At 42.6% G+C, this 23,705-nt stretch overlaps 1 protein-coding gene and 2 long non-coding RNA genes across 10 annotated transcripts in view; 2 read left to right on the top strand and 1 right to left on the bottom strand.

Moving 5' to 3' along the window:
- The window catches only part of CYLD (CYLD lysine 63 deubiquitinase), a 27,582-nt gene extending 23,339 nt beyond the window's left edge, over positions 1-4,243 (top strand). For all 4 annotated transcript variants that reach the window (XM_065028645.1, XM_065028643.1, XM_065028647.1 and 1 more), the window contains one exon: positions 161-4,243. In XM_065028645.1, coding sequence (XP_064884717.1) covers positions 161-345 — 185 coding nt within the window. In that variant the 3' untranslated portion in view covers positions 346-4,243. The remainder of the gene's footprint in view (positions 1-160) is intronic.
- LOC135575333 (uncharacterized) overlaps positions 3,826-23,705 on the bottom strand; it is a 207,069-nt gene continuing 187,189 nt past the window's right edge. For all 5 annotated transcript variants that reach the window (XR_010465885.1, XR_010465882.1, XR_010465883.1 and 2 more), the window contains one exon: positions 3,826-9,121. This is a non-coding gene — a long non-coding RNA (uncharacterized LOC135575333). The remainder of the gene's footprint in view (positions 9,122-23,705) is intronic.
- LOC135575335 (uncharacterized) lies at positions 9,113-22,097 on the top strand. Its single transcript, XR_010465889.1, has 3 exons — positions 9,113-9,812; positions 10,974-11,120; positions 19,536-22,097. It is a non-coding gene; the product is annotated as an uncharacterized LOC135575335 (long non-coding RNA).

The raw sequence follows: 23,705 nt of genomic DNA on the forward strand, positions 1-23,705 counted from the left end.
AGCACACTTTTTGTGTAAGTTTACCCCACAGTAGCACATATTTAGGTTTTGTTCAAAGGCCTCTTCGAGAACAGGTGGTGCTGTCATCATTAAAGTACATTTTAAAGAGCAAATACATGTCAATGCTATTCTAATCTTTCTCTTTCCTCATGGTTAATAGGAGGTCAGAACGGCTTTAACATTCCACAAGTTACCCCCTGTCCAGAAGTTGGTGAATACCTGAAGATGTCACTAGAAGAATTACATTCACTGGATTCCAGAAAGATCCAAGGCTGTGCACGAAGACTGTTGTGCGATGCCTACATGTGCATGTATCAGAGTCCAACGATGAGCTTATACAAATGAACAATGTCCTCTGGAAAACTGAAGAAATGGTATAGAGTTATTGACTGTTGCATTTGCTGCATTTTTTTTTTTTTGTTAGTTTTAATGCAACCGTTGCTGGCAATGGATGCGATGACAAGGACGAAGTTGACTCTGAGAGCAAAAGGATCACTGTCGCAAAAACTACACGTGGAGTTCTGTAAGTGAAGTATTTAAGCATTTTTGCACTCTAGGAAGTGTGCTTGTGTGTGTTTGTTTTATAAACAAAGTCTAAGTGAAGTTACTAAACTTAAAGCTTTAAGTGCATTGATTATATACAGACGTTTTTGAAATATTAAACCTCCTTAGTCCATTGAGAATGTAAAGTGTGTTTTCTAGTGCATTTCTGTGGACCAAGGATGACAATTCTCTTGTTTCTCTCCCCTCCACCCCCCTGCCCCAGGCTCTCCTCACCCTTGATCTTTTTAGCATCATCGATTCTCTCTCGTGAAGAGAGAGAACTTCAATTGTAGTGAGATTAATTTTAGGCTGTTCATTGCATATTAATTCTGTTCTACCTGTCTGCTACATTCTTCTCAGCTCACACATTTCCATCTTTAAAAATGACCGTTCATTTAAAGATCTGAATTCTTACCTTCTGGAAGCCAAGCACACAGATTTCCTGTCTGCTGACGTGTGATTTTTGGAGGGGGAAAAAAGAGAAGGAGAAGAGGGTATTAAGGGGAGGCGTAATTGCTGAAATATACAGTTAGCAATGAAAGTTACCAGATGTCTTTTTCTAAGTGTCTATTTTTGAAGAAACAAAGCAGTTGGGAACAGAACAGCAACTATATACAAACAATTGGAGGACAAAACCATAAACCAGTGGGTTGCCTCAGGGAATGTCACTGAAGTGGATTCTAGTCCTTGGTAAAACAAAACCGACTTTCCTACGGTACATTAAGCTACTACCTGGGAATCTGTTACGCATCTGACTCTTCAGTTCAAGATTGCTTAGGGATACTCAAAATCTCTGCCTAGAAGGATGAAACTAGAAGTAAATGTAGATCAGAGTTTTACTGTCTACCAAGTACCTAATGAAAACTAACTTGAAAAGCTGCAAAACCTGTCTTGATGTAAAATATTACATTTTGAAGTCAGTTGGCTCCTGTTTGCAATTAAATACTGTTGTTTTAGTTGCTTTACAGCTGCTTCTGTCTACACAGACTAGCAAACATGCAACTATATATATATACAGTAAAATCTGGTTGTACAAATTCATATATATGAGCTGTACATTTTCAACTTTAAGATACTTTATATGGAAAACTTCTTTTTTGGGGATTGAGTCTATAGAAAGGGAGGTCACAAAATGTTTTGAAGACAATGGAGACTGATCCCATCGTGTACAAAATGTGGTTACTTTGTTCTTCTTGGAAAACCTAAAGTCTATCTTTGGGATGTGCTAGAGAGCTGAAAATGGTGCTTGGAGGACTAAAGTGCCGAGAGCTGCTCTGTTCTGCTGGCCGCTGCATGGAACGCACTCTCATTTTTCACTTCAGAGCGAGGGAGTTATTCAAAGTGTCACTGTTGCTTTTTCTCTAATGTCTCCTGGCTTCCCCATTCCTTTGCCTTATTTATCTAGTCTGTGCTCCTTGCCAAAACTCTAGTTCTTTAGTTTCAGCACTACTATTGAGCTCTTGACAAAAAATTGTTTAGTTTCAGTACTGCTGTGAGCTCTTGAACTCTTCAGAGTTTTCAGTGAGGCTTTGGGTGATGGATCAGTGGATGGGTTAGTGGCCGTTGGCTCAGATGTGTTGACAAGGATGCCAGAGAAGGATCTCGTGGGCAATGTAAGGTAAGAAAAGGGCTGGAGCACACGTACCTGATCTGAGCAGAAGGGGTGGGACCCACCTGTGACCACAGTCTCCAGGTACCTCACATGATGTTTTAAATAGCGCTGATGGCAAAGTGAAGGCAAGATGGGGCAGGCAAAAAAACCCCAAACAACAATACTAATGTAACAGACCAAAATTTGCTCTCTGCAGACTCTGATCCCTTGTGATACCCCGAGCCCCAGCTGGAAGTGGCTGCAGGTGCTGTAGCTCCTTTAAAAGCTTTACAAAGTGAACAAGCACAAACCTGTGTCCCAAGGAGACCAAGTTGAATGTCTGGATTTTTCTCTCTTTCCTATTCCTAAATTTATTTTCCAGTTTTCCCAATGCATTAGTTTCCATGTGCCATTTTTCTCCCCCCTGCATCACATCCATGAAGTTGTAGGTGTATCTTACCTCCAGGAACAGCGTTGGAACAGCCGTGGCCTGAAGGGAGACTTGGGCTTGGCAACGGTAGATGTTTTCAGATGAATAATCCTGTAGGAAAATACCCACTTGTTTTCACAACTGCAGATAGCCAAGAATCCCATTTTAAAATAGCTGCGTGTAAATGAACTGCTGGGCCTCTTGCCTCTAATCCTGCGGCCTTTGGAAACGGAAAAGAAGCTGTGTGAGCTCTTACTGTGCACATGGAGCAAATGCACAGAAACACGTTATTGTGCACGCTTTTCCCTGACAAATACCACGTTTTGAACGCCTGCATTTGGTACTACATTAAACAGTACAGTAAATAGTTTTGCAAAGGGTATATGATTACATGGTTAGTTTACCGGTTAAGAAGGCAGAGATGTCTAACATAGCATAAAAAAGTCTTGGTTTTGATAACTGTCTTCTTTTAATCCAAAAATACTGCTTTATGGTGTACCACATTGGCTTGGAGATAATCTGGCAACTTACCCCAAGTTTTATATCCTTTCTCAGGATGGAAAAGTCGTTTCACTGTGAAAAAAGGAAAATTGTAGAATAACGTATACAAGTGTAAGAAATTGGTTTTAGCCTTCAGCATCTATTTGGGGGGAATTGTACAGTGTGCAGGTTAAAGCATCTCTTGCTGTTAAATGTCCAAAGATTTCAGCGATTAAGCAATTGGGAACCTCCCAACCAGGTGGTTTTGGCTTTGTTTTTTCATATGGTGAATGTGCCCATAAGTTAATAGCACTTAGATGATTGCACTGTGGTTTGGCTCTTAAGCATTGCTAACAATGGCCTTAACCTGTGAACAGGAAAAGAAGAATAGAAAGCATGGCTCCTGAGAGCCTGTAGGAACATAAAGCTTCGTTATACATAAACTGTCACAAGCAGGGAGAAAAACCGCATCCCTATAAACGCTCAGCCCATACTGCTCATCGGTTTTAGAAACAGGCTCAAATCAGTAGACAATTGAACCGATCACTGCGCCACTAAATGTTTGCCTTAAACAACCCAACAAGGCCAAACCCACAGCAGCACGTGTGGCTTTTGGTGTGGGAGATAAGTGCAGGAAAACAAACAAGTGTGTTCAGTAAAGGTCTAAGATCTGTGCCACTGATTCTGTGCTCTTGAAAACTCTGTGTGACCAAACAGCTGGTGAGGCTTCCATTTTAAGCCAGTACTATGTGTAATGGGAATTACTCACAATCGTAACTGGTTCGTTTAATGCACTTACTTTTCTTGTGCACTTTACCCTCCCCAGTAGCTGGACGTGCTCAGCACCACCCCAGTGATGCCTGTTCTATACAATACCAAGGCACAACCTGCTGCAAACTGGAATTTGATGGTTTTAGAACTGAGTTGGTGTAAAAAGCAGCTTGAACGCTCTGTGTGTTTCTAACACTGTAACAACGCATGTTTTTCTGTTGTTGCTGTTTTGCTAAATAAACATTCCATGTTTTGTGCAAAATAGTCTCCATCTTACCAGGGACATGTCAGGGAAACAAACCTTGGGATGAGGCTGCCCCAACCAGCCTTTGCTTGCTTCTTTCCCCAAAGGTGGAGCAGAATCAGCTGCTGCTGGAAAGGAATGTACCATGTGCTCCTTCTGTATGAATATTAAACTTAAAATGTTATGGCTCTATTGATTTCATTGTCAGCTTGGTGATAGTCTCTCCTAATTCTTGAGTTTTCTAGAAATGCTGAAATTACTGTACTAAGTCAGGACTAAGTATACTACTTATGACTTACCTACCAGTGAGTACCTGATACTATAATGGAAAACCAATGAAAAGCTGCAGAAGCCAACTGTAGTTTGCCTGCAGGGAAAAATGAATTTATTTTTGAATGCTTAGTACACCATATCACAGAATCCCAGAGTGTCAGGGGTTGGAAGGGCCCTGGAAAGCTCATCCAGTGCAATCCCCCCATGGAGCAGGAACACCCAGATGAGGTTACACAGGAAGGTGTCCAGGCGGGTTGGAATGTCTGCAGAGAAGGAGACTCCACAACCTCCCTGGGCAGCCTGGGCCAGGCTCTGCCACCCTCACCCCCAACAAGTTGCTTCTTACCTTTCAGTGGACCCTCCTGTGTTCCAGTTTGCACCCATTGCCCCTTGTCCTGTCACTGGTTGTCACCAGAAGAGCCTGGCTCCATCCTCCTGACACTGCCCCTTTCCATACTGATCCCCAGGAATGAGTCCCCCCTCAGTCTCCTCTTGTCCAGCTCCAGAGCCCCAGCTCCCTCAGCCTTTCCTCACACGGGAGATGCTCCACTCCCTTCAGCATCTTGGTGGCTGCGCTGGACTCTCTCCAGCAGCTCCCTGTCCTGCTGGAACTGAGGGGCCACAACTGGACACAATATTCCAGGTGTGGTCTCCCCAGGGCAGAGCAGAGGGGCAGGAGAACCTCTCTGACCTACTGACCACCCCCTTCTAACCCACCCCAGGTACCATTGGCTTCCTGGCCACAAGGGCCCAGTGCTGGCTCATGGTCACCCTGCTGTCCCCAGGACCCCCAGGTCCCTTTCCCCTACACTGCTCTCTAACAGGTCGTTCCCAACTTACACTGGAACCTGGGGCTGTTCCTGCCCAGATTCAAGACTCTACACTTGCCCTTGTTCTATTTCATTAAATTTCTCCCCGCCCAGCTCTCCAGCCTGTCCAGGTCTCTGATGGCAGCACAGCTTCCAGTGTCACCACTCCTCCCAGCTTGGTGTCATCAGCAAACCTGCTGACAGTCACTCTGTTCCCTCGTCCAAATCATTGATGAATATATTGAATAGTCCTGGTCCCAGCACTGCCCCCTGAGGCACTGCACTGGATACAGGCCTCAACTGGACTCTGCCCCATTGACCACGACTCTCTGGCTTGTTCCCTTCAGCCAGTTCGCAGTCCACCTCACTACCTGGTCATCCAGACCGCACTCCCTCAGTTTAGCTGCGAGGATGCTGTAGGAGACTGTGTCAAATGCCTTACTCAAGTCAAGGTAGATCACGTCCACCGATCTGCCATCATCCATCCACCTTGTTATGTCCTCATAAAAGTCAAATGAGGTTGGTCAAGCACAACTTCCCCTTGGTGAAGCCCTGTTGACTGCCCCTAATGACCCTCTTGTCCCTGATATGCTTTGAGATGGCTCCAAGGATAAGTTGTTCCATCACCATGTTACTGACCCTACATGACCAGCTCCTCTGGGAGTGTGCTGCTTCCACAGGCAGACCTGCACACATGTGCAACCATCGTGCTAGGAGAATACAGATAGGTTTAATCTTTTAAATTTCCTGAGTATTATAATAATAACAACAACAATTTAAAAGTCCTACCTGGGTCTTCCTCCCTATAAAAGGCATGTGATCAATTTAAGTATTGTTAAAATCTTTCTCTGATTGCAAATACTTAAAACATTTGTAAAACTACTTCCACAAGATATTTTCAGGAACTGTGTTACCGACTTCTGCGGTGTAAAATGTTGGGGTTTTTTTTCTTGGTTTCTTAATAATTTGCAATAAGATTAATACTTGACTTTTTAAAAGCTAAAGCTGTGGACCCTACGGGAAGGTGCTCAGGTCTCACTCCACGTTTCTGCGGCAGCAGCACCAGCGTGGATCCGGCTGCCGCTCCGCTGCACTGCAGGAGCGGGGCACAAGAGGGCAGTGCCCGTGCCGCCTGCGAACCTGCTCCCTGTTCTAACCCCCGGCTCTTTAAAACCAAGATTTATATTCCGATGTGCCCACACAGTTATTGCAATCCCATTTTTATAGTGCTGCTCTTAAAACTTCTTTTGGGCTAACGTAACTGGGCTACACAGAAAGCTTTCACAGGTTTGTAAGTTTCAAACACATCCCCAGTGTATCGCACAGGCTCTGGCTGGCAGCATCTGTCTGGGATTCCCCAATGGCCACGGCCAGTGATGGACCAAGTTCTGCACTGGAACCCGTATCCGTGTCCAAGTCCGTGTCCACGCTCCCTGCCCAAAACTGCCCCAACGCTGCCCCTGTGCAGGGCAAAGCACCGAGAATGGAAACCTGGATCCAAATGACACCTCTGAGTGTCCCCTCACCTACTGGGAGATGTAAAATACCTGCGAGATCTTGGGGCATTTGTAGAGCATAGGGGAAGCTAATGAAAACTGTAAACAACTTGAATGCGGTAGTAATTTTTCAACCCAAAAGCTCTCATGCTAAAACGAAACGTCAAAGAAAAAAGCATCGTGTGAGTCAAAATTTTCAGTCACTTCATGAGGAGCAGGTCCAGCCACGGCTACCAAACCCAGCACTGTGGCTGCAGCCTCTGTAAGCCTGATGTTTTCTTTTAGGCTCAGAGCTTCGCTGCTGGCAGCTGTGAAACGGGATCCTTGGACAACCCTGCATGAGCTGCTGTAAGAATGCAGAGGGTTTGGGGCAGGAGGAAGCCAGGGTGGGCAGGGGGTGTGTGGGGATGTCCCGCAGCTGCTGTCTCTGAGTGTCCCATGGCTCAGAGTGACAGTGTGGGGCACATGGGGCTCCTGATACCCACAGCAGGGAGCTGCTGCCTGGCATACGTCTGTGCCACATAAAGCAACTATGGAAAGGCCCAGCTGGGTGAAACGCAGGAAAAAAAGGGCAATTACTGAACCCCAGCACAACCCGGCTGCTGGTGTCGATGCCCCACGGGCAGGATCAGGGATGCTGAACCACGTGAGGCCGTGAAGGGAAAGGGGACACAGCCAGCGTGACAGGTACTCATGAGCGGTGACAAATACATTTGATGCCTTGGTATAACTGAGAAAGGAGTGCAATAAAAACATCTACCAAAAAAAGGAGAGAAAATCTAAAAAACAAACAAATAAACAAACCAGCCTGCATTCTATGGCCTTAATGGTCAAGTTTTGCAGCCGACTGACCTTTCTGTATACAGAAATCTGATAGTGGATATCATTATTTATTAATCAATTCTACCAATTAAACTAATTGAAGAAAAACGTGGAGGTTCTATATGTGCATTACTAACTGAAAACTGCAATGATTTTGCGTGTGTATTTTCTGTCTGGCTCCCTGTGGCCCCATTTGTTTGTTACTGATGATGCTCCCCGAATGATGACCCTTCAGCCACAGACCTCCCCGTCCCCTGGTTTGATGCTGCAACAGCCCTGTCAAGGCTGGGCCCTCCTTTTGTGCTCTGCTTGGGATGGTGACATGCACTGTGCCACCAGGAGCCCACCACACACTCGTGCTCCATCCCCCTGCCCCTTTCCCTGATGTCCACTTGAGCCCTGGTTTAGGCAACCAAGTACTTTGCAGGGGGTAGGGGTGGAATATGGCCATAGGTGCCCTGGAATTTTGCTGCTCGGTTCAGCCCAGCTCTGCAGATGGGAACAGCAGAGGCCACAGAAATCCAGCTTTTCTAAGCCTGACACCCACGCTAACAGAAAGGCAGCTCTTGCTTAACCAAACTCTCTGCAAACTTCCCACCTTTAGGTTTCTGATTTTTGAGGAGTCTTCTCTTCCCATCCTATTTATCTTTCATTTTCAGTTGTTTCCCTGTTCCATGAAGCCATCTGAGATTGTAAGGATAATTGGAAGCTACATAGTAATTTCTTTTTAAACCGTCTATAAATTGGCTGGATTCACCCTCACCGTCTAACGAGACAAGCTTGTCTGTGCCAGTGCTCACACGTCGAGCTGCTCTTCACTAGGTAGCAGCTCCCATTCCACGCTGCATGTTGCGTTTCTTTTTAACCATGCAAATTTCCCACCTATCAAAGTAATCTGCAAAGGTAATTTGGTTTCTACTCCTCTATTACAATAAATCAGTGAATAAATAAATTATAATGCAGCAATTAAATGTATAATGAGATGGGCCCAAACTATTAATAAATGCAGAGCTAGTTGCCCAAAGGTGAACAGACTTCCCCTCTCTTCTTACAAGGCAGGTAATGATCTTTGTATGATGGAGAAACAAGCAGCTGCTAAACATGTAAATGAAACCAGGGGATATATGAGTTCACACTATAATACTGTTCTTCAGCCTCATTATTATTGTCACATTATCGGTTCTTCTGCGACTTTTCCTCTGAATATTTAAAGACAGGGAGGGGATGCACAATTATTTTTAAACATCCTTCTGCCAAACGACTGTTTGAAAGAACCCAACCACGCTGCTGAGCTGTTGGCTCCCTTCAGTAACCAAACCGGTGCAGCACGACTGAGTTTTACCCCAGCAGAGCTATCACAGATCTATGCTGATCTACAGGAAAAGCCCAAGGAAAATGCGGAAAATGCATGAGGAACGGAAAAAAAATAATCCTGCATTATTAAATATCTAATCTGACCAAAGCAATACAAGCAGGGTATAAACTGATTTCAAATATGGCTATAAATTCTAATATCCCTACTGCTCTCAGTAGTTTGATATTGCCATAAGGAAAAAGCAGAATGGTGTTCATACCTTTTTGCCCAAGTTCTTCCCGCTGCGGGAGGTGTGCCCAGGATGCTGCATGTTTCTTCAGCTCCTGTCTGTCTTCAGTATCTTTCTCCTATTCAAAATTAAGTGTCACAGTTACCACTTCATAGGAACATGCTGATTTCTTTCTTCAATGGCCACAGGAGCAGATCCCTGGCCATTTTACTCCCACTTTTTCCTGAGAGTTCTCGCTCTATCTCACCTCCCCGTGTTTGTGTTTACCCACATACATGCTACAACATCTTGAGATCACATTATTCAGAAAATTTGTTTTAAAGGAATGATCAATGCATTTACTGGTTTTGCCCCAGCCTGAGCTGACTCTGGCAAGAATGATCCATTAACATGGGGCTGAGGACACACAGCATTGCCCAGAACACCAAGTTGTTGATCTAAAACTTTCTTATATTTAGAAGAATAAGGGTTTTCTCACCGTCTCCCCTCCTCACATACAGTTCGAGAATTTCAAGGGCAGCTCATTAGTTAGCAGAAACTTCAATGAAGCTACAGTGGTTGATTTATTGTAATAGATGCCAGGAAACAGAATTATCTTAGCAAATGAGTTTGGCTGATAGGAAAGCTGGCCAGCAGATAAGACACAGTGCTGACGTCTGACCTGCCCGTGTTTCTGATGGAGTGACGCTGATTCACTGCCGAGGATGAGTCGGTAGATGTAACACGAATGTTCAGAAGAACAAGCTGCAGGAGCTGCAGAACACGACTTGCAAGCACCGGCCTCGCGAGCCCAGCACTTTCTGGCCAAGGTAGGAAACATTTGCTGATCCGGTCACAGCTTCTGTACAAATCAAACACTGCACAGAAGGCTGTTGCACAGAGGAAGCTGGACACCCTTCTTTCAACTCACACCCAGAAGTTCAACTGCATTTAATCAACCCTAATGAAGCAATTTCGTTAGCTTTGCATTGCTGCACCTGTCTGGGTCTTAAAACCCCAGCAGCAGCTGGTATCACAGAATCACAGAATGTCAGGGGTTGGAAGGGACCTTGAAAGAGCAGGAATGTGGTATGAGGGGGCCTGTGGCAGTCACTTCACCTATGGAGCTTTTACCAGAGGTACATAGTCTTATACAGGATCTTTCAGGCCAATAAAACCAAAAGCATCTAATTCTCCCCAGCACTTTACTGGCTGCTCCCACTTTTCTTGTTTAGATAGGAAAAAAAGCAATCCCAAAGCCTTTAATAACTTCACAGCGTATGTTATTTAGCAGTGCGTGCAGCTGTCTCCACAGTAGTGCACAGAAGCTATTTAAAACCAGTCAGAAAACAAGACACACAGAGATATAAAAAGCTCATATTTGATATCAATATAGTTTGGGAATTGTCATCAACTGCACGATGGCCAGGGTGAGGACTGAAGGACGAAAGCCCTCAGATGACATTGTTGGTTCACTGCTGTACAAAGTGCTCACAAGTCATTAAATGAATTGGAACGTTTTCTAAGCAGGCATTAGATGTGCCTCAGACATCACATTGGGTTGCTGAGGATGACACGAAGAATTTTTCAGCATTAACTTTAACTTTGCCAGCAGACCCTGGAGGATCCCACTCAGATATTTCACTACCTAGAAGCAATTCTTCCCCTACCCTGGGACACGCCCAGTTTCGTCAGGGATGCTGACCATGACCTCACAGACAACAATTTTGGAGCTTAAGTGGAGCACATTATTTTATACACTAAGTCCCTCCTGAGCTCAAAAGTGCAGAGTTGTGAAAGGTCTCAGGGTGAGAGCAGGCTGAGAGGTTCCCCTGGAAATCCTGATCCCTGCAGGTGCTGGTATCAGCAGGTGCTCCAAGTCTTGCCATGTGTGGGACACCTGGATTAACATATTTATCACCAGTGAGGAGAAATGAGCGAGTAACAGGAGTTTTGTGCTCTGATGAGCAGCATTCACCCTGTCTTTGCAGAGGCTGGGAAACCTGCTGGACCTTCCACAGCCACAACCAACGTCTTCTGGTTCTTGTGACAAGTGTGGGGAAATTCCATGACAAACATGAAGAGAAATACAACGATAAACATGGAGAGAGGGGGGAAAAATGAACCCTTTCTGCGAGGTAAGAACTCAGTGATAAATAGATCTGTGCATATTTCCCAGCCTCATTCCTCACTTGCCAAGTCTGATGCTATTTTCATTAGGTCATGTTACCATACATGTCATTTTATACAAAGGTGCAGTATATCACAACTGGAGGTTGAGGTGCTTGTAGTGAACACAAATGAGCTTGTAATGGTCCATCTGCTTTGATTTTATTTAGTGATCCCTCAAGGGCTGGGAGCTAGAGTGAGAATAACAATGCTTCAACCCATCTGCTATTGTAGTACCAGCTCCAGTTGAATTATCACATGTTCTGAGTGGCTGGCATATGCTGTGACATAAAGCTACAAGAAAGTGTTGCTCTCCAGCTGTTGTGTTGACAAATACTTTTCAGCCAGTCATTAAGTTCAGCTCAATAACCAGGGGGAAACTGCAGCTAAAAGTTGATTATTATTTTATTTTATTTTAAGCATTAGAAATCACTAGTACAATATATTTTATTTTAAAATGTGTCACTAAGGGCACATGTTGTATATGAGCTCTAACAATAAAAATTTCTCTGTGATGCCCATAAATCTTTGTGTTATAGGATTGGATGGGCGTCTCGGTAACTGACAGCGTAAATCTTGGTAATGAAACTACGGCTAACCTTGTTTAAGCAGCAGCACCACATCTGACGCTGTGGATGTATAAACTCGCCGCCTTAGTGCTGCTATGGGCCATGAGCACGTCTGGTCGTGGAAGGAACGACTCAGATTGTGATCTGAGGCCACGCGCAATGAAGGATAACTTGCATGTCTTTAAATTAAGGGGGAGAGCAAGTAGAGACCCAGGGAGAGACATTTACCTGGTGGATGCAACAGATTGGGATGGTTTATCTGGCACTGCAAGGTGTGGGTGCTAAAAGCGGCCACTAATTCTGCCTTTACTCCCTGTTCAACTGTTGGTGGCCTGTGGAAGAGCTCAGGAGGCAGTCCAGCTTCAGCCCACACCGAACACTTGCTCCAGAGCCAGTCCTGGCCTGCTCTGGCAGGGGGATTGGACTAGATGATCTTTTGAGGTCCCTTCCAATCCCTAACATTCTGTGATTCTGTGATTTGTGTGTCTCTGCTGACAATGGCCAGATTTTTTCCTTCTCCTTCCCCTCTCCACCCTGTCCTCTCAGGGCTGCTGTGGGTACAGAACTGCCACTGTGTCTGGGAACCAAAAAAAAGGCATTTCCCACAGGTTCAAAGGCTGCTGTACAGACAGATGTACATAGGAAATGCAAGGTCCCCTGCACAGGCTGATGAGCTTCTCTTTCTACGGATAACTGACCCGGAGAGGGTCTGTTGGACACTTTTGGACACTGTCCACCCTTCAGCACACGCATGTTCAACAAGAGCAAATAAAACCTGTTCTTGATACCAAACAACACTGTCCAGAATTCCAATTGCTGAGGGGTGTGGAGGGACGGTGAGGGGTCACAACCAGGCGACACCATACGGCACTGAGCCCTTGGCGCTGCCTCGGGCGGGCGCCCTGGAGCTGTTGTGCGCTTCTGTTAACCATTGCATTAGGGATTCAGTTCTTAACTACGACTTACGCCTGTATTTTGTCTCAGAAAAACAATGGGCGCTGTTCATACTGAAGCATTTCAGTTCTGGAGGTTTGTATTTCCCTTTGTATCCCAAGGCCGGTGGGTGCCAGCTGTCACTGCTGCCACCGGTGTATTATGATCCCCTGGCTAGTGCAGGAATTGTTGATTACGTTGCCTTTTGAATCAGTTGATTACCATGAATAATAGGCCAAAAAGGCTGTCAGCATTTTGACTTTAACTGTTACAATTAATTATGGGTTTAATTAGCATATATGCCTAGCAGTAGTGAATATAATACTTCATGGGTAACAGATGATCCTGCAGCTGTAACATAAAGTGTGATACAGGTTGGGATACAGATAGTTATTAATAAATGGCTTCTATTGTTTGAGGTCCTTATTTACACAAATTAGTAGGCACGACATAATCAACCCAAACTGTATAATTTATAATAATTGATTTCATTTTGACTGACCACCAGTCGGCCCACTACATGCCCTCAGAAGAAAAATAGCCCTATTAGGATAAGTTTAATCCTAAACATAGCTAATGAATCCTATTACTTTAAGGTCATATTTGAAGCTTTTGTTAATTGTCAGAACCATTTTAAATTGATTAGAGTTAAATTAAATCAATGTAATGTTTAGAAAAACAATATTTCTAATGGATGAGGCCAAGCTGACCTCGAATAAACATATTTATCAACCGATTTCAGTGAATGAGAAGGCTAGCAGCTGGGCTCATAATTCACGATTGTCTATAATATGGGAAATGTCACTATCTAGGCAATTAATTATGTCAGGTAATAAATCTGTTGCTCACAGTTGAGCATTTGCCAGTTGGGGTGACAATCCCCTCAGCACGGTTATGATGTTTAGAGACTCTCTCCTCCCCCAAACACACACTTTACAGCAGAACAACTACGTACGACTTCAGGGAGAATAAATGTGGTGTTTTCATAACTGCCAATTACCTGACAACATGCCAGAATGTGATAACTTAGTATGGAATAATTTCTCTACCAGGTTATTTCAAACAACAAGTATGTTCTATGAGGAAAAAGTTTTGCCGAACTCTATACCAACATTTCCCAGGCTGGAGAGGTCAGAAGCTCTTAGAAGTTCCTTACAGACCATTAAGTGATTGGTTTGTAGTAAATAATTGTAGTACATTTATTAAGTGGCAAAATGTATAATGATCAGAGCAATAATTGTTTTGCACAAGCGTGAGAGAGAGTGTGAGAAATTCAGAATGGGTTAAGACGAACCAGGCTACATGATACCTCACAGGTAATGAAGGGTACAGTGTAATACAACAGGACACAGGAAAAATGATACACAGAAGTAGGATCAGTTTAAGGTTAATCATGCATTCAGCAGCTTAGGAAATGTCTGGCATTATCGCAGACAAATGGCACAAAACATCTGTTCTCTGTTCAATATTTTGTCAAATAAAGAGCAAAGGTAAACTAAATTTTCATAAAGAAAGGGTGAGAAAATAGTATGAAAATGGCACAGCAGTAACCAGAGACAGATAAATTCTCACTTGTATAACATTATACGTGCAGCATGAGCTGTCTTATATTGAACAGCTCACAGAAGAAAAGACTGAGTATCAGTAATACAATATTTCTATTGAAAAAGAGTCGCATGAGTGATGAAAAGTTCACTAAGCTAAAAACAATCTGGAGCAGTTCAGAAAGATTCCCACCATTTTGGGGGTGCTTTACTCCTTCTCTGGAACTGGACTTTCCATTTTGCACGTTGATACAAGACGATGTGCTCTGGTCCACATGCTGAAGTCCATCCCGCTTTCGGAACACCAGCTGGTTTTTATATTTTTAGCTCAGCCATAAGTTTGATATCAAATTTGACCATTAGCCCTGAACTGTACTAACAAACGGTCATATCCTGACAATCATAACCAAAAGTTAATATAGCCTATGCAATCGCAGATTTTGCACACAGAAAGTATGATGCACTTGCAGGTACATGATCGACATTTTGGAACCAAACTGTTGGCTTCATAAATGAGATACGTGTCTTCAGTGAACCACATCAAACAGCTCTCAACAGCCACAAGTATGTTGTGTGTCAACAGCTTTGTAAAAAGTAGGTGCGAAAATAAGAAGTAGTCAAACATAACTGGTAAGCTTACATACATTATGAATGACAGATACAGAAAAAGGCCTTTCAGCCATAATATAGCCTCCTATGAGGACAAGAAGAAAATACAGATGCTTTCTAAGTGCCCAAACAAGGCAGGGCATGTTCATTAAAGGTCCTATCAGGAGGTTTTTTCTTCATCGTTCCAATAATAGACACTTATGTCTTAGGAAATAAGAAACTAGCCGGAGGTCACCGGGCAGCATCAGACCCATCACACAAAGCACCCAAACCCCAGCCCATGGACAGGGCGCCCCGATCTTGGCAGCTCCTCTGACAGAGGCCACCAGCAGGCCCCAGCCCCATGTTGGGCAACGTTGTGGTGCAGGCAGCTCAGCTACCCCTTCTGATATGGCTGAGCTCGACTCAGCACAGCCAGTAAAACCCAGCTTTGCTTTCTGTTTGGGCTGCACTCTTACATTGAGCTATTTGTGTTACTGAGAAGAAGACAAACCACAGTGAAAGACAAATTCACCCCCATGCACACAGACATCATTGACAGTGGGTTGAAGCTGCCACTCGCCTTCAAACCTCTGGCAGATACTTTGCAGATACTACTTGCAATTAAGCATTCCAATAAAAATTGGTTACATTGGTATAGAACTTCTCAGCAGGTTTGGAAGAAGAGGAGAAAATCCAACCATCGGCTGCTTTAGGGTATTAAAGACAATTTGTGTGTGTGTCTCTGTGTGAGAGAGAATGAGAGACTGTGTTTGTGTGTATATAATTACTATTTCACTTCTTGGGTAAAAGTCCTCCCCCCCGTGCCGCCCCGCCTGCCTTTATGGCAAGGAAAATTGCTCTTCTACCCTGTCTTCAAAATGTAATAACTTTACTTGCAACCAACCACTGCAGACCCTGACTGGACTCTGAATTATTACTGTGAGATGAAACATTTCTTTAACAAAACTGAGTCCTTTAATATCCCCCATCTCTGTTATTAGATGGACAAATGAATTTTACTTTGAACATAACATGTGGCATTGTCTGAAAATTGCCGGTATGAACTGAAGTTGGCAGGTATTTTCTTGCTCTCCTTGTCAGTGATTGCCATTTATTATATGTTGCACCTTTATCTGTCAAATACTGCAGAGCGCTATATTGATTTGTGTCTGCCGCAAAGCAAAGGTCACTTTGATCAACATACTACAAAACCAGAAAAAGTAGGGTTCTGACATTTCATTACCTGGGAAAAAAAGGACTAAAATAAATAAGAATATGTTTGAGAACAGAGCACTTCAATATCACAGTGTGCAGTAACTGTAATTAACAAAAGAACTGCTCTATTGAGGTTAAAGAGAAAAAAGAGAAGGCAGGTTTTCTAGCCGGGACTATTCTTTACATGACTGATTCTGTAACATTACAGCTGTGATCTTGCCGAAGGGTTACATTCATTACAAATCAAATACATTGGCTTCTCAGATTCAGACTTTCAATGAGCGATAAAACTCAGGAACTCTTTAGGAATTGGGCAGGATTTTAGAAAACCTTGAATTTTGTCTAAAAAACCCTAATGAGATTGGGGCTTCCTGTGCTGTGCCCCGACGAAGAGATGGTCCCTACCTTAGGAATGAACAGTCTGAAGAGATAAACCAAAGAACCGGCCCCGCTGCTGTGCGGGCCTTGCCTGAGGTCCACAAGGAGTGAAAGGCAGAGCCAAAAATTAAGCCCAGATCTCCATTTGCTAATTGTAGTTCCCAACAGCTTGGTCGTCTTTGAGAGCAAGCACACGATTTAAAGATTTGTAAGGGAAGTGCTGTCCCAGGTGAGCAAGTTTTCTTGTTTTTTTTTCATGCCCAGCATCTTTGGGCACCCCTGCAAACTGCTTCCCTGGGAGCAGCAGACACTTCTGTGCCTTGTGTAAACAAAACAGGCCAAACACTTCTGTGGAAATCTTTAGTTCTTGATGAAACTTTTGTTTTACATTTTGGCAATTTGCTTTTAAAATCAGTATAGTTCCCCATCCTTTTCACAGTAGCTTCTTGCTAGTTTCTGCAAGAAAACCTGGCATTTTTTCATAAACCGTCTATTCTTTTAGTTTTTCTAATAAACATCAGTGGCACCGTGACTCAGAAGCTGAGTTGCTAGACTGTGCTTTTCCTGGAGCCAGATCTACTAATTCTCTTCCCTGGTAATTCTACACAGAAGAACGACTCTCTGATCTTAGAAGTCTTACTGTGCTACCTGACCATGGGCAACAAAGTGGCCAAACTGCTTTCTCATCATTATTGCTGTGAAATGTTCCTTTTTTTTTTTCTGGTTTTTATATAGTTTTAGTTTAGTTCTGCACCTGAATTCACATTTGCATTGAAATACAGCAAGCAGTTACACCTACGATCTGTTGTTACACCTACGATCACCAGGGTGCGCATACCAGCTTGCGTGGCATATGGCAGTGCTTATCACGTCAATAACAAAGTCTCAATAATGCCATTCTTGGTTGTAATTATCTTTTATTATTATCAAGGGTCATTCCTGGGCTCTTCATTCTTTCATCTCATGTGGAATTTTGGGCTTCCTTATTAATTAAATAGCCAGCGTGATTGAATTAGCCAATTAGCTCTGCCTGCAGGGCTGAGCATTGATCCAAACAAGAGGCCTGATTTCCCAGACCTGTTGCTTGCAGGGAGCTGGGCTGCCCTGAGCGGCTCCCAGCACTTGGTAAACTACTGTTTGCCTGCATCAGTAAATCTGCAATTATTAGACCAGGTACAAAAAAATATATCCCACTTATTTTGCAATTATTAGACCGAGTGAAATATTTTTATTTGGATACTATCCTACTACAAGGGTACTGCTTATCAAATATGAAGATGTCCATGAAATCAGATGGTGCTATATAGTGTTCTGATGGTACCATTTTTTTTTCTCAGAGTGATTTTAAATAATCTTCTTGTAATTTAAAATATGTAAAGCTTAAATTGAAAATGGGAAAAAAACCTTTTAAAAGAGGAGTCCTGACTGTTCCCAGGTATTGGAACAGTTTTGCTGTAAAATTGTGTATCACAGAAACTATCCAAGTAATAAAAAAATATGACTCAACAGTTACTTCAACAGGACAAGGTATGTTCCCTAATCCTGAGGCACAGATGAAAATCCCACACTGCACCAGGGCCTCCCTTAGGCATCCGTGCCCAAAAGGCAGCTTGGATCTGTATGCAAATGCTGCTCTTCTCTCTCGTGCTCTGCCGTTCTCACTCCTGTTTTTCCTCCCTTTATCTTGACATGTTTGCTATTTCTTCTACACTGTGCTTTGCTGAACAGCAGATCGAACTTCAAAGCAACTTTTAGTTTGAAATTTGTTTCCAAGCTTCTAAGCTATTCTTTTTCTGACAGCAGTGGATAAGAAATTGTCACTACCACTGGTGACATGTCATCGGGAGATAGAGGAATAACAGATGGGCAGCAGGGAGATAGCGGGACGGAACTTCTTGAAAAGACTGTGTTGACATCGCCAACTCTGAGAGCAGAGGTAGAATGACCCCCAGAAGGGAAGCCAGCCCTAACTCACAGGTGTTCTATTTTTGTACATAGATCATATTTGATTTAAGAGTTTGAAGTTTCAAAACACCTACATTAAAATTAATGAAAACTATTAATAAGGATTACAAAAGGGATGAATGGATTTAGCTGCTAACTTTGGTGCTCTAGATGAAATGTAACTGGTGTAGCTGAATGCCATTAGTAAGAGTCAAGAATCCTTGGCTGCAATGTGAGATCAATGGGTTATGACATTTTGATGTCAGGCTGATGGATCTGACTTTTGAAATGAAGAATGATTGATCATGACTCTTCGAAACTATGGCTCATTATCAGCCTATCTAGGCAACTCTTGACACCGACCATGCATAACAGCCACTATGGTACATCAAAAGTCATCACCTTGGGTGGGTGGCCACCCAAAGCCACCCCAATTTCTGAGAAAATTAATTGTTCTGATTACTGTAAGATATTACAGTATATTGCATAAAACAAAATAGTGGATGGCAGCTACATGGGAGGTACCATAGATGCAAAGACAAGATGATATTTTTTTAGCTCAAAGTGCCTTTGTATGTAACAGATGGTCCACACAGCCTATAGGAAACCTGTTCTTTGTGACGGTAGCAGGAAAATGATATAAAGCACAACACGGGTTTCATGTTCTGCATTTTAGAAAACTCTATTATTTTGTCTTCCAAACCAGGAATGACACAGACCCATAGGAAAAGAGATTTCTTGATTTCAAAGAGAGCTGAGTTAGTGCTAATTACTTTTGAAAATCTTCTTTTTATATTTTAAATTTTAAAAACATGTGACTGTTTTATTTATAGTATATTAGTCTAGTCAAAAGTTTGCTCCAGGGTGTAAAACTGTTGTACAGTGGGTCATGGAGAGTACATTAAATGCAGGGCATAACAATATTCATGGTAATAAAATAACGCCTGAACACTGCAGCCTAATATTCTATTCTAATTCTATTCTATTCTATTCTATTCTATTCTATTCTATTCTATTCTATTCTATTCTATTCTATTCTATTCTATTCTATTCTATTCTATCCTATCCTATCCTATCCTATCCTATCCTATCCTCAGCACTACTTTCAAAAGAAGTTGATATTACAAATGAAAATGCTAAATATAATTTTTAAAAGGTGTATTAAATGTGATCTGTTCCCCAGTGCATTATGTTTTATTGTCTTCTCCAGAATTCCTGGAAAATCTCTGGGCTGCTGAAGGAAAAGCAGTCACAGCAGAAATTTTTGCCACAAGGTCTGACAGAGTGCAAACAGAAAATAGGCAAGAAGAGATGGATTTATCTTGGGAGATAAAGCACCCGACCTCCCTCCACTACTGGCTTCTGAATCACTAGAGGTAGGACAGGCAGGGTTTCAAACAGGCACTTCAAACAGTTTCAAACCACCACATTCAACATTATATTAATTTGGCTTGGGGGACATCATAAGGTATTGACTTTCCATCTAGGACACTAAGACATTAGACAATTACAAGTTCTGCCACGTCTTGCCAATTATTCTGCCTCCCAAAGGACAAAGAATACAGAAACGCTTCACACTGAGAAAATTACCTTTTTTTACAAAAAAATAAAAGAAAAACTATTGTGAAGAAATATTCTTCTAAATTAGGGATCTGCTGAGAGGTTTTTTTCCCTTCTGGAGTAATAAAGGTGTGTGGCTGAAGGTGGCAGTTGTTCAAGTGGGGATTTAGGGTGCTTCTAGTAAAACCTGGACTGCAACCTGTGGATCAGGTTTGGAAAAGTAAAGTCTTAAAAATAACTAACAATTACCTAATAAATAGTAACAATTACTAAGCAGTCATTTTGCAAATTTCTCTCAGCTTTGGAAGGTCGGCAAATTCCTGTGATTTAGGCACAGCATTTGTTTTTTGTGGCTGGAGTATGTATGCAGAATGGGCCTTGAGATGAGGCAATTTTCAACATTTGCTGTGCTTGTTGACCTGTTTCAGATGACCAAACAGGAGATCTCTGCTTGGTTTATGATGTTATATTCACATTTATGGTGCTGATGAGACACCAAAATGAGACATCATTTGCTACTGCTCTGAATTAGGGCTGAGCACACATGAAGATCTCTGCTCCATTTTGATCTGTTCTTATTTTATGCCTCCACTGACTGGGGCAAATGATGCCACAAACCCCAGGACAGTGGAGATACGTCCTGGATCTCTGCTGCTGAAAAATCACCAGCCAGCAACTTCCAGAGTTTTAGTTACTCTGAATCAGTATTATTATGAATTGGTGTTTTCAGGAGAGCAATTGCTTGGTGCTTTATCAGATCTTAAGAAATTCTACTAATGTTACATCACCACATCACAGCAGAGAGATCCTAGGAAGCAAATACTGCATCAGGCCCTTAATTCAGGGTCATAGCACTGTAGGCTGTTTTTTTAATTAAGTTTCTTTTCTGGGGCAAAAGTAATTTGTAAAATCTGCCCAAAACTGGTAGATTCAATGTGATGAACAGCTCATAATCTACCAGCTGAAACCTTCTCAGCAGTCCATCAGTTAATGAATTTAAGCCAAAGTTTTTCTTCAGCAATAATGGCGAAGTCTGTTACAATTTAATAGTGAAGCTACAGAATATTAATAGTGGGTTTATAGAAATTGCCATGAACATCTACAGATTTCACTGTTGCATGTTGTCCAGCTGTGGCAGTCTGAATGCTTTAGAGAAGAAAACACAGTTCTCAGTTTTCTGAAACAGAACGAGACTGAATGGGTTTGCAGCAGCTCCAACACTGGGGCTCCTGCAGAGCTAAGGGGACCTTTCTTTAGTAATTCTGCTTCTTGGTTTTACATTCTCTGTATAATTTTTATTCTTCAAAGTCAATAAATAGTGACGTTTCTGAGATGCTGGCCATGAGGGAGGCTTGATCTTACCGAAACACAGCCAAGAGTGCCTGACGCTTGCTGAAAATGGACAGAGTTTACTGTTGAGCTGCATTGGAGAGACTGTGAAGACACTTTCTAGAAAAGAAAACTGCATGTACTGCTCAGAATGTAAAAAAATGTGACAATAAAAAAGAATGTAAAATCTACCTACTGCTGTTAAACTCTTGTATTTATTTTTAAAATTTTCCCCATAACCATTCAAGTTCATTAACTTAATACGGCTCATTTGGAAATGATGGTTTGGTTTTTGTATTGTCTAGACAGTTATATATTCAGCATATATAAGCTATAGCTCAGCAAACAGAAAGCAAAAAATAAGGCGTATCTTCTGTTGTGCGCAAAAATACACATCAATGGATTTCCAGCATGACTTGTAGTTTATCGATGACAGAAGCAGTATTTCAACAATGGGATTCTCAAGCTGTGTTCCACAGAGCAGTGCTGGTCCATGAAATTGTGTTATAATACATCACTTGCCGGGGCTGCCAAGGATTAAATCCGTGCTAAGCCTGCCGGTGTGCGCACACAGGGGCTGGAGACACGCGGGAGGAACCGCGAGGTGCAGCACGGACCACGGACACATCCAGGGCAGTGCAGAGATAGACCCACAAACATCCCAACGCAGGACCAAGTCCAGGTTTGTACACAAGCAAAACCTGACTTCGTACCTTATTCCCAGTACTGTTTAGCCTTGATCACCTTTAACCCAACTCTTCATGAGGCCAGTTCACTGTGCTTTCCAATATGAAATATCTTCACATATGAAACCCCAAGCCCTCAGCTTGCTGAGGTAGCTCAGCCCCAGACTCCCAGCAGGATCTGGCTCTTGAACCAAAGCAGCTGCTTCAATCCGCAGAGCATTTGGGACAATTACCTGCTTGCCTTATTCATTTCTGTGTGGTGTTAACCCAGACACCCCAGGATGACAATTTAGATGTCATGAGGAGTTACTGAACTCTTCATGTAAGAAAGACCTGTACAATTTGCTGTGAGTGACATCTCATCTTAGTGTCACAAGGGGGTGATAGCTGGATGATAATGCCACCTACTTGTTTCTTCCCCCATCAAAAAGAAGAAAAGCCAAGCAAAACAGGGAAGCCCCTAGCAAGGCATCACAGCCGTTTGTTATATTAATGATTATTTTTTGTTTTTCAGACTGCAAAAACGTTTTGTGCTTGGTGCTGTAAAACTGAGGAACTAAAGATGACCCCTACCTCAAAAAACTTTCAAAGAACAACAGTTCTAGCCGCAGAAAGACAGACCAACACAGTCCTGGTCAATATAGCAGTCTGTGAATTAAATTTTTGCTCATTTGCATAGCGTAAAATGAGTGTCAGTTCTGATTAGATGAGCTTGGTTGGAAAGCTGGGAGAGCTGCGCTGCCAGCATGAGCTGCAGAGCAAGTCAAAGACGGGGCAGAGCTGCAGAGTGATCGCAAGAGCTGGAATCAAACCGAAGACTCTCCTATGCAGTAAAGTAGTTCCTGCTCTGTCCCCATCCCCATTCCCTTTTTTTGTTAGGATGAAGTCTGAAGGACCAGGTTTTGGGAAGAAATGAAGAATAGTAGTAGCTTAAATAAAACCCCAAATCTCCTGTGAATGTAACTGGAAAAGACTTTAACCACTGCACTGATGAAGTGAAGAAAGGCGTGCTGCTTCTCAAAGGCATGAAGTTAAGTGTCATTTAAAGGAGGCCAATTTTAGTTTGAGGTCATCGTTAGCTCTTACTCTGTGAAAACTCCTCTAGCCAGCTATTCAGACCAAAGAATGACAAAAGTAGACCATAGACAACAACTCTTGAGTGTTTCAAGGCTATAACTTATAGATGTGATTTTCCCCACCCCCCATCCCATCCCGCAGAAAACTTGTGATTTTATGTGCTTTTTTATGCATGTATTAAACAAATGGCACAGCTGAATAGCTTTTCTTAAAAACTGGACATTCACCAAAAAGAAGTTTGCCAGCACAGACAATTAGGCTTTCTTCTTTTAACAATAGATTGACTGACTGGCACATTTGAAATGCGAGCGTATTTTTTATTCCTCCGTTCACCCTTTGAGCTGATAAACATGAACAATGGGAAACAGCTGGGACAGGAAAACATTTTAGTTTGTATTTTCAAAGCAAGCAAGAAATAAACCCATCAGTGGGAGCCAGATCACATCTTCTGCCTTAGGGGTAGTCAGCAATTGGGGGGAAAAATACGATCCATATTTTTAATCAAACATTACATATTTATTAATGTGCAGCTGGCCTATTGTGTGCATGATTTTTTTCTTTAACGCTGCGCTGCGTCCGTCAGCCTGACATTGTTCTGTAACTGACATTACTCTATAAGGATCTGGAAATGCACAGATTTAATAGGAATCATTGAGACAATTGCTTTCTGTATTATTAGGTCTGTGTGACGTAGGTACCATCTGAAATTCAATTTTAGAAGAAAAATA

The sequence above is a fragment of the Columba livia genome, chromosome 13 (assembly GCF_036013475.1).
Source record: "Columba livia isolate bColLiv1 breed racing homer chromosome 13, bColLiv1.pat.W.v2, whole genome shotgun sequence".
NCBI classification, from domain to species: domain Eukaryota; kingdom Metazoa; phylum Chordata; class Aves; order Columbiformes; family Columbidae; genus Columba; species Columba livia.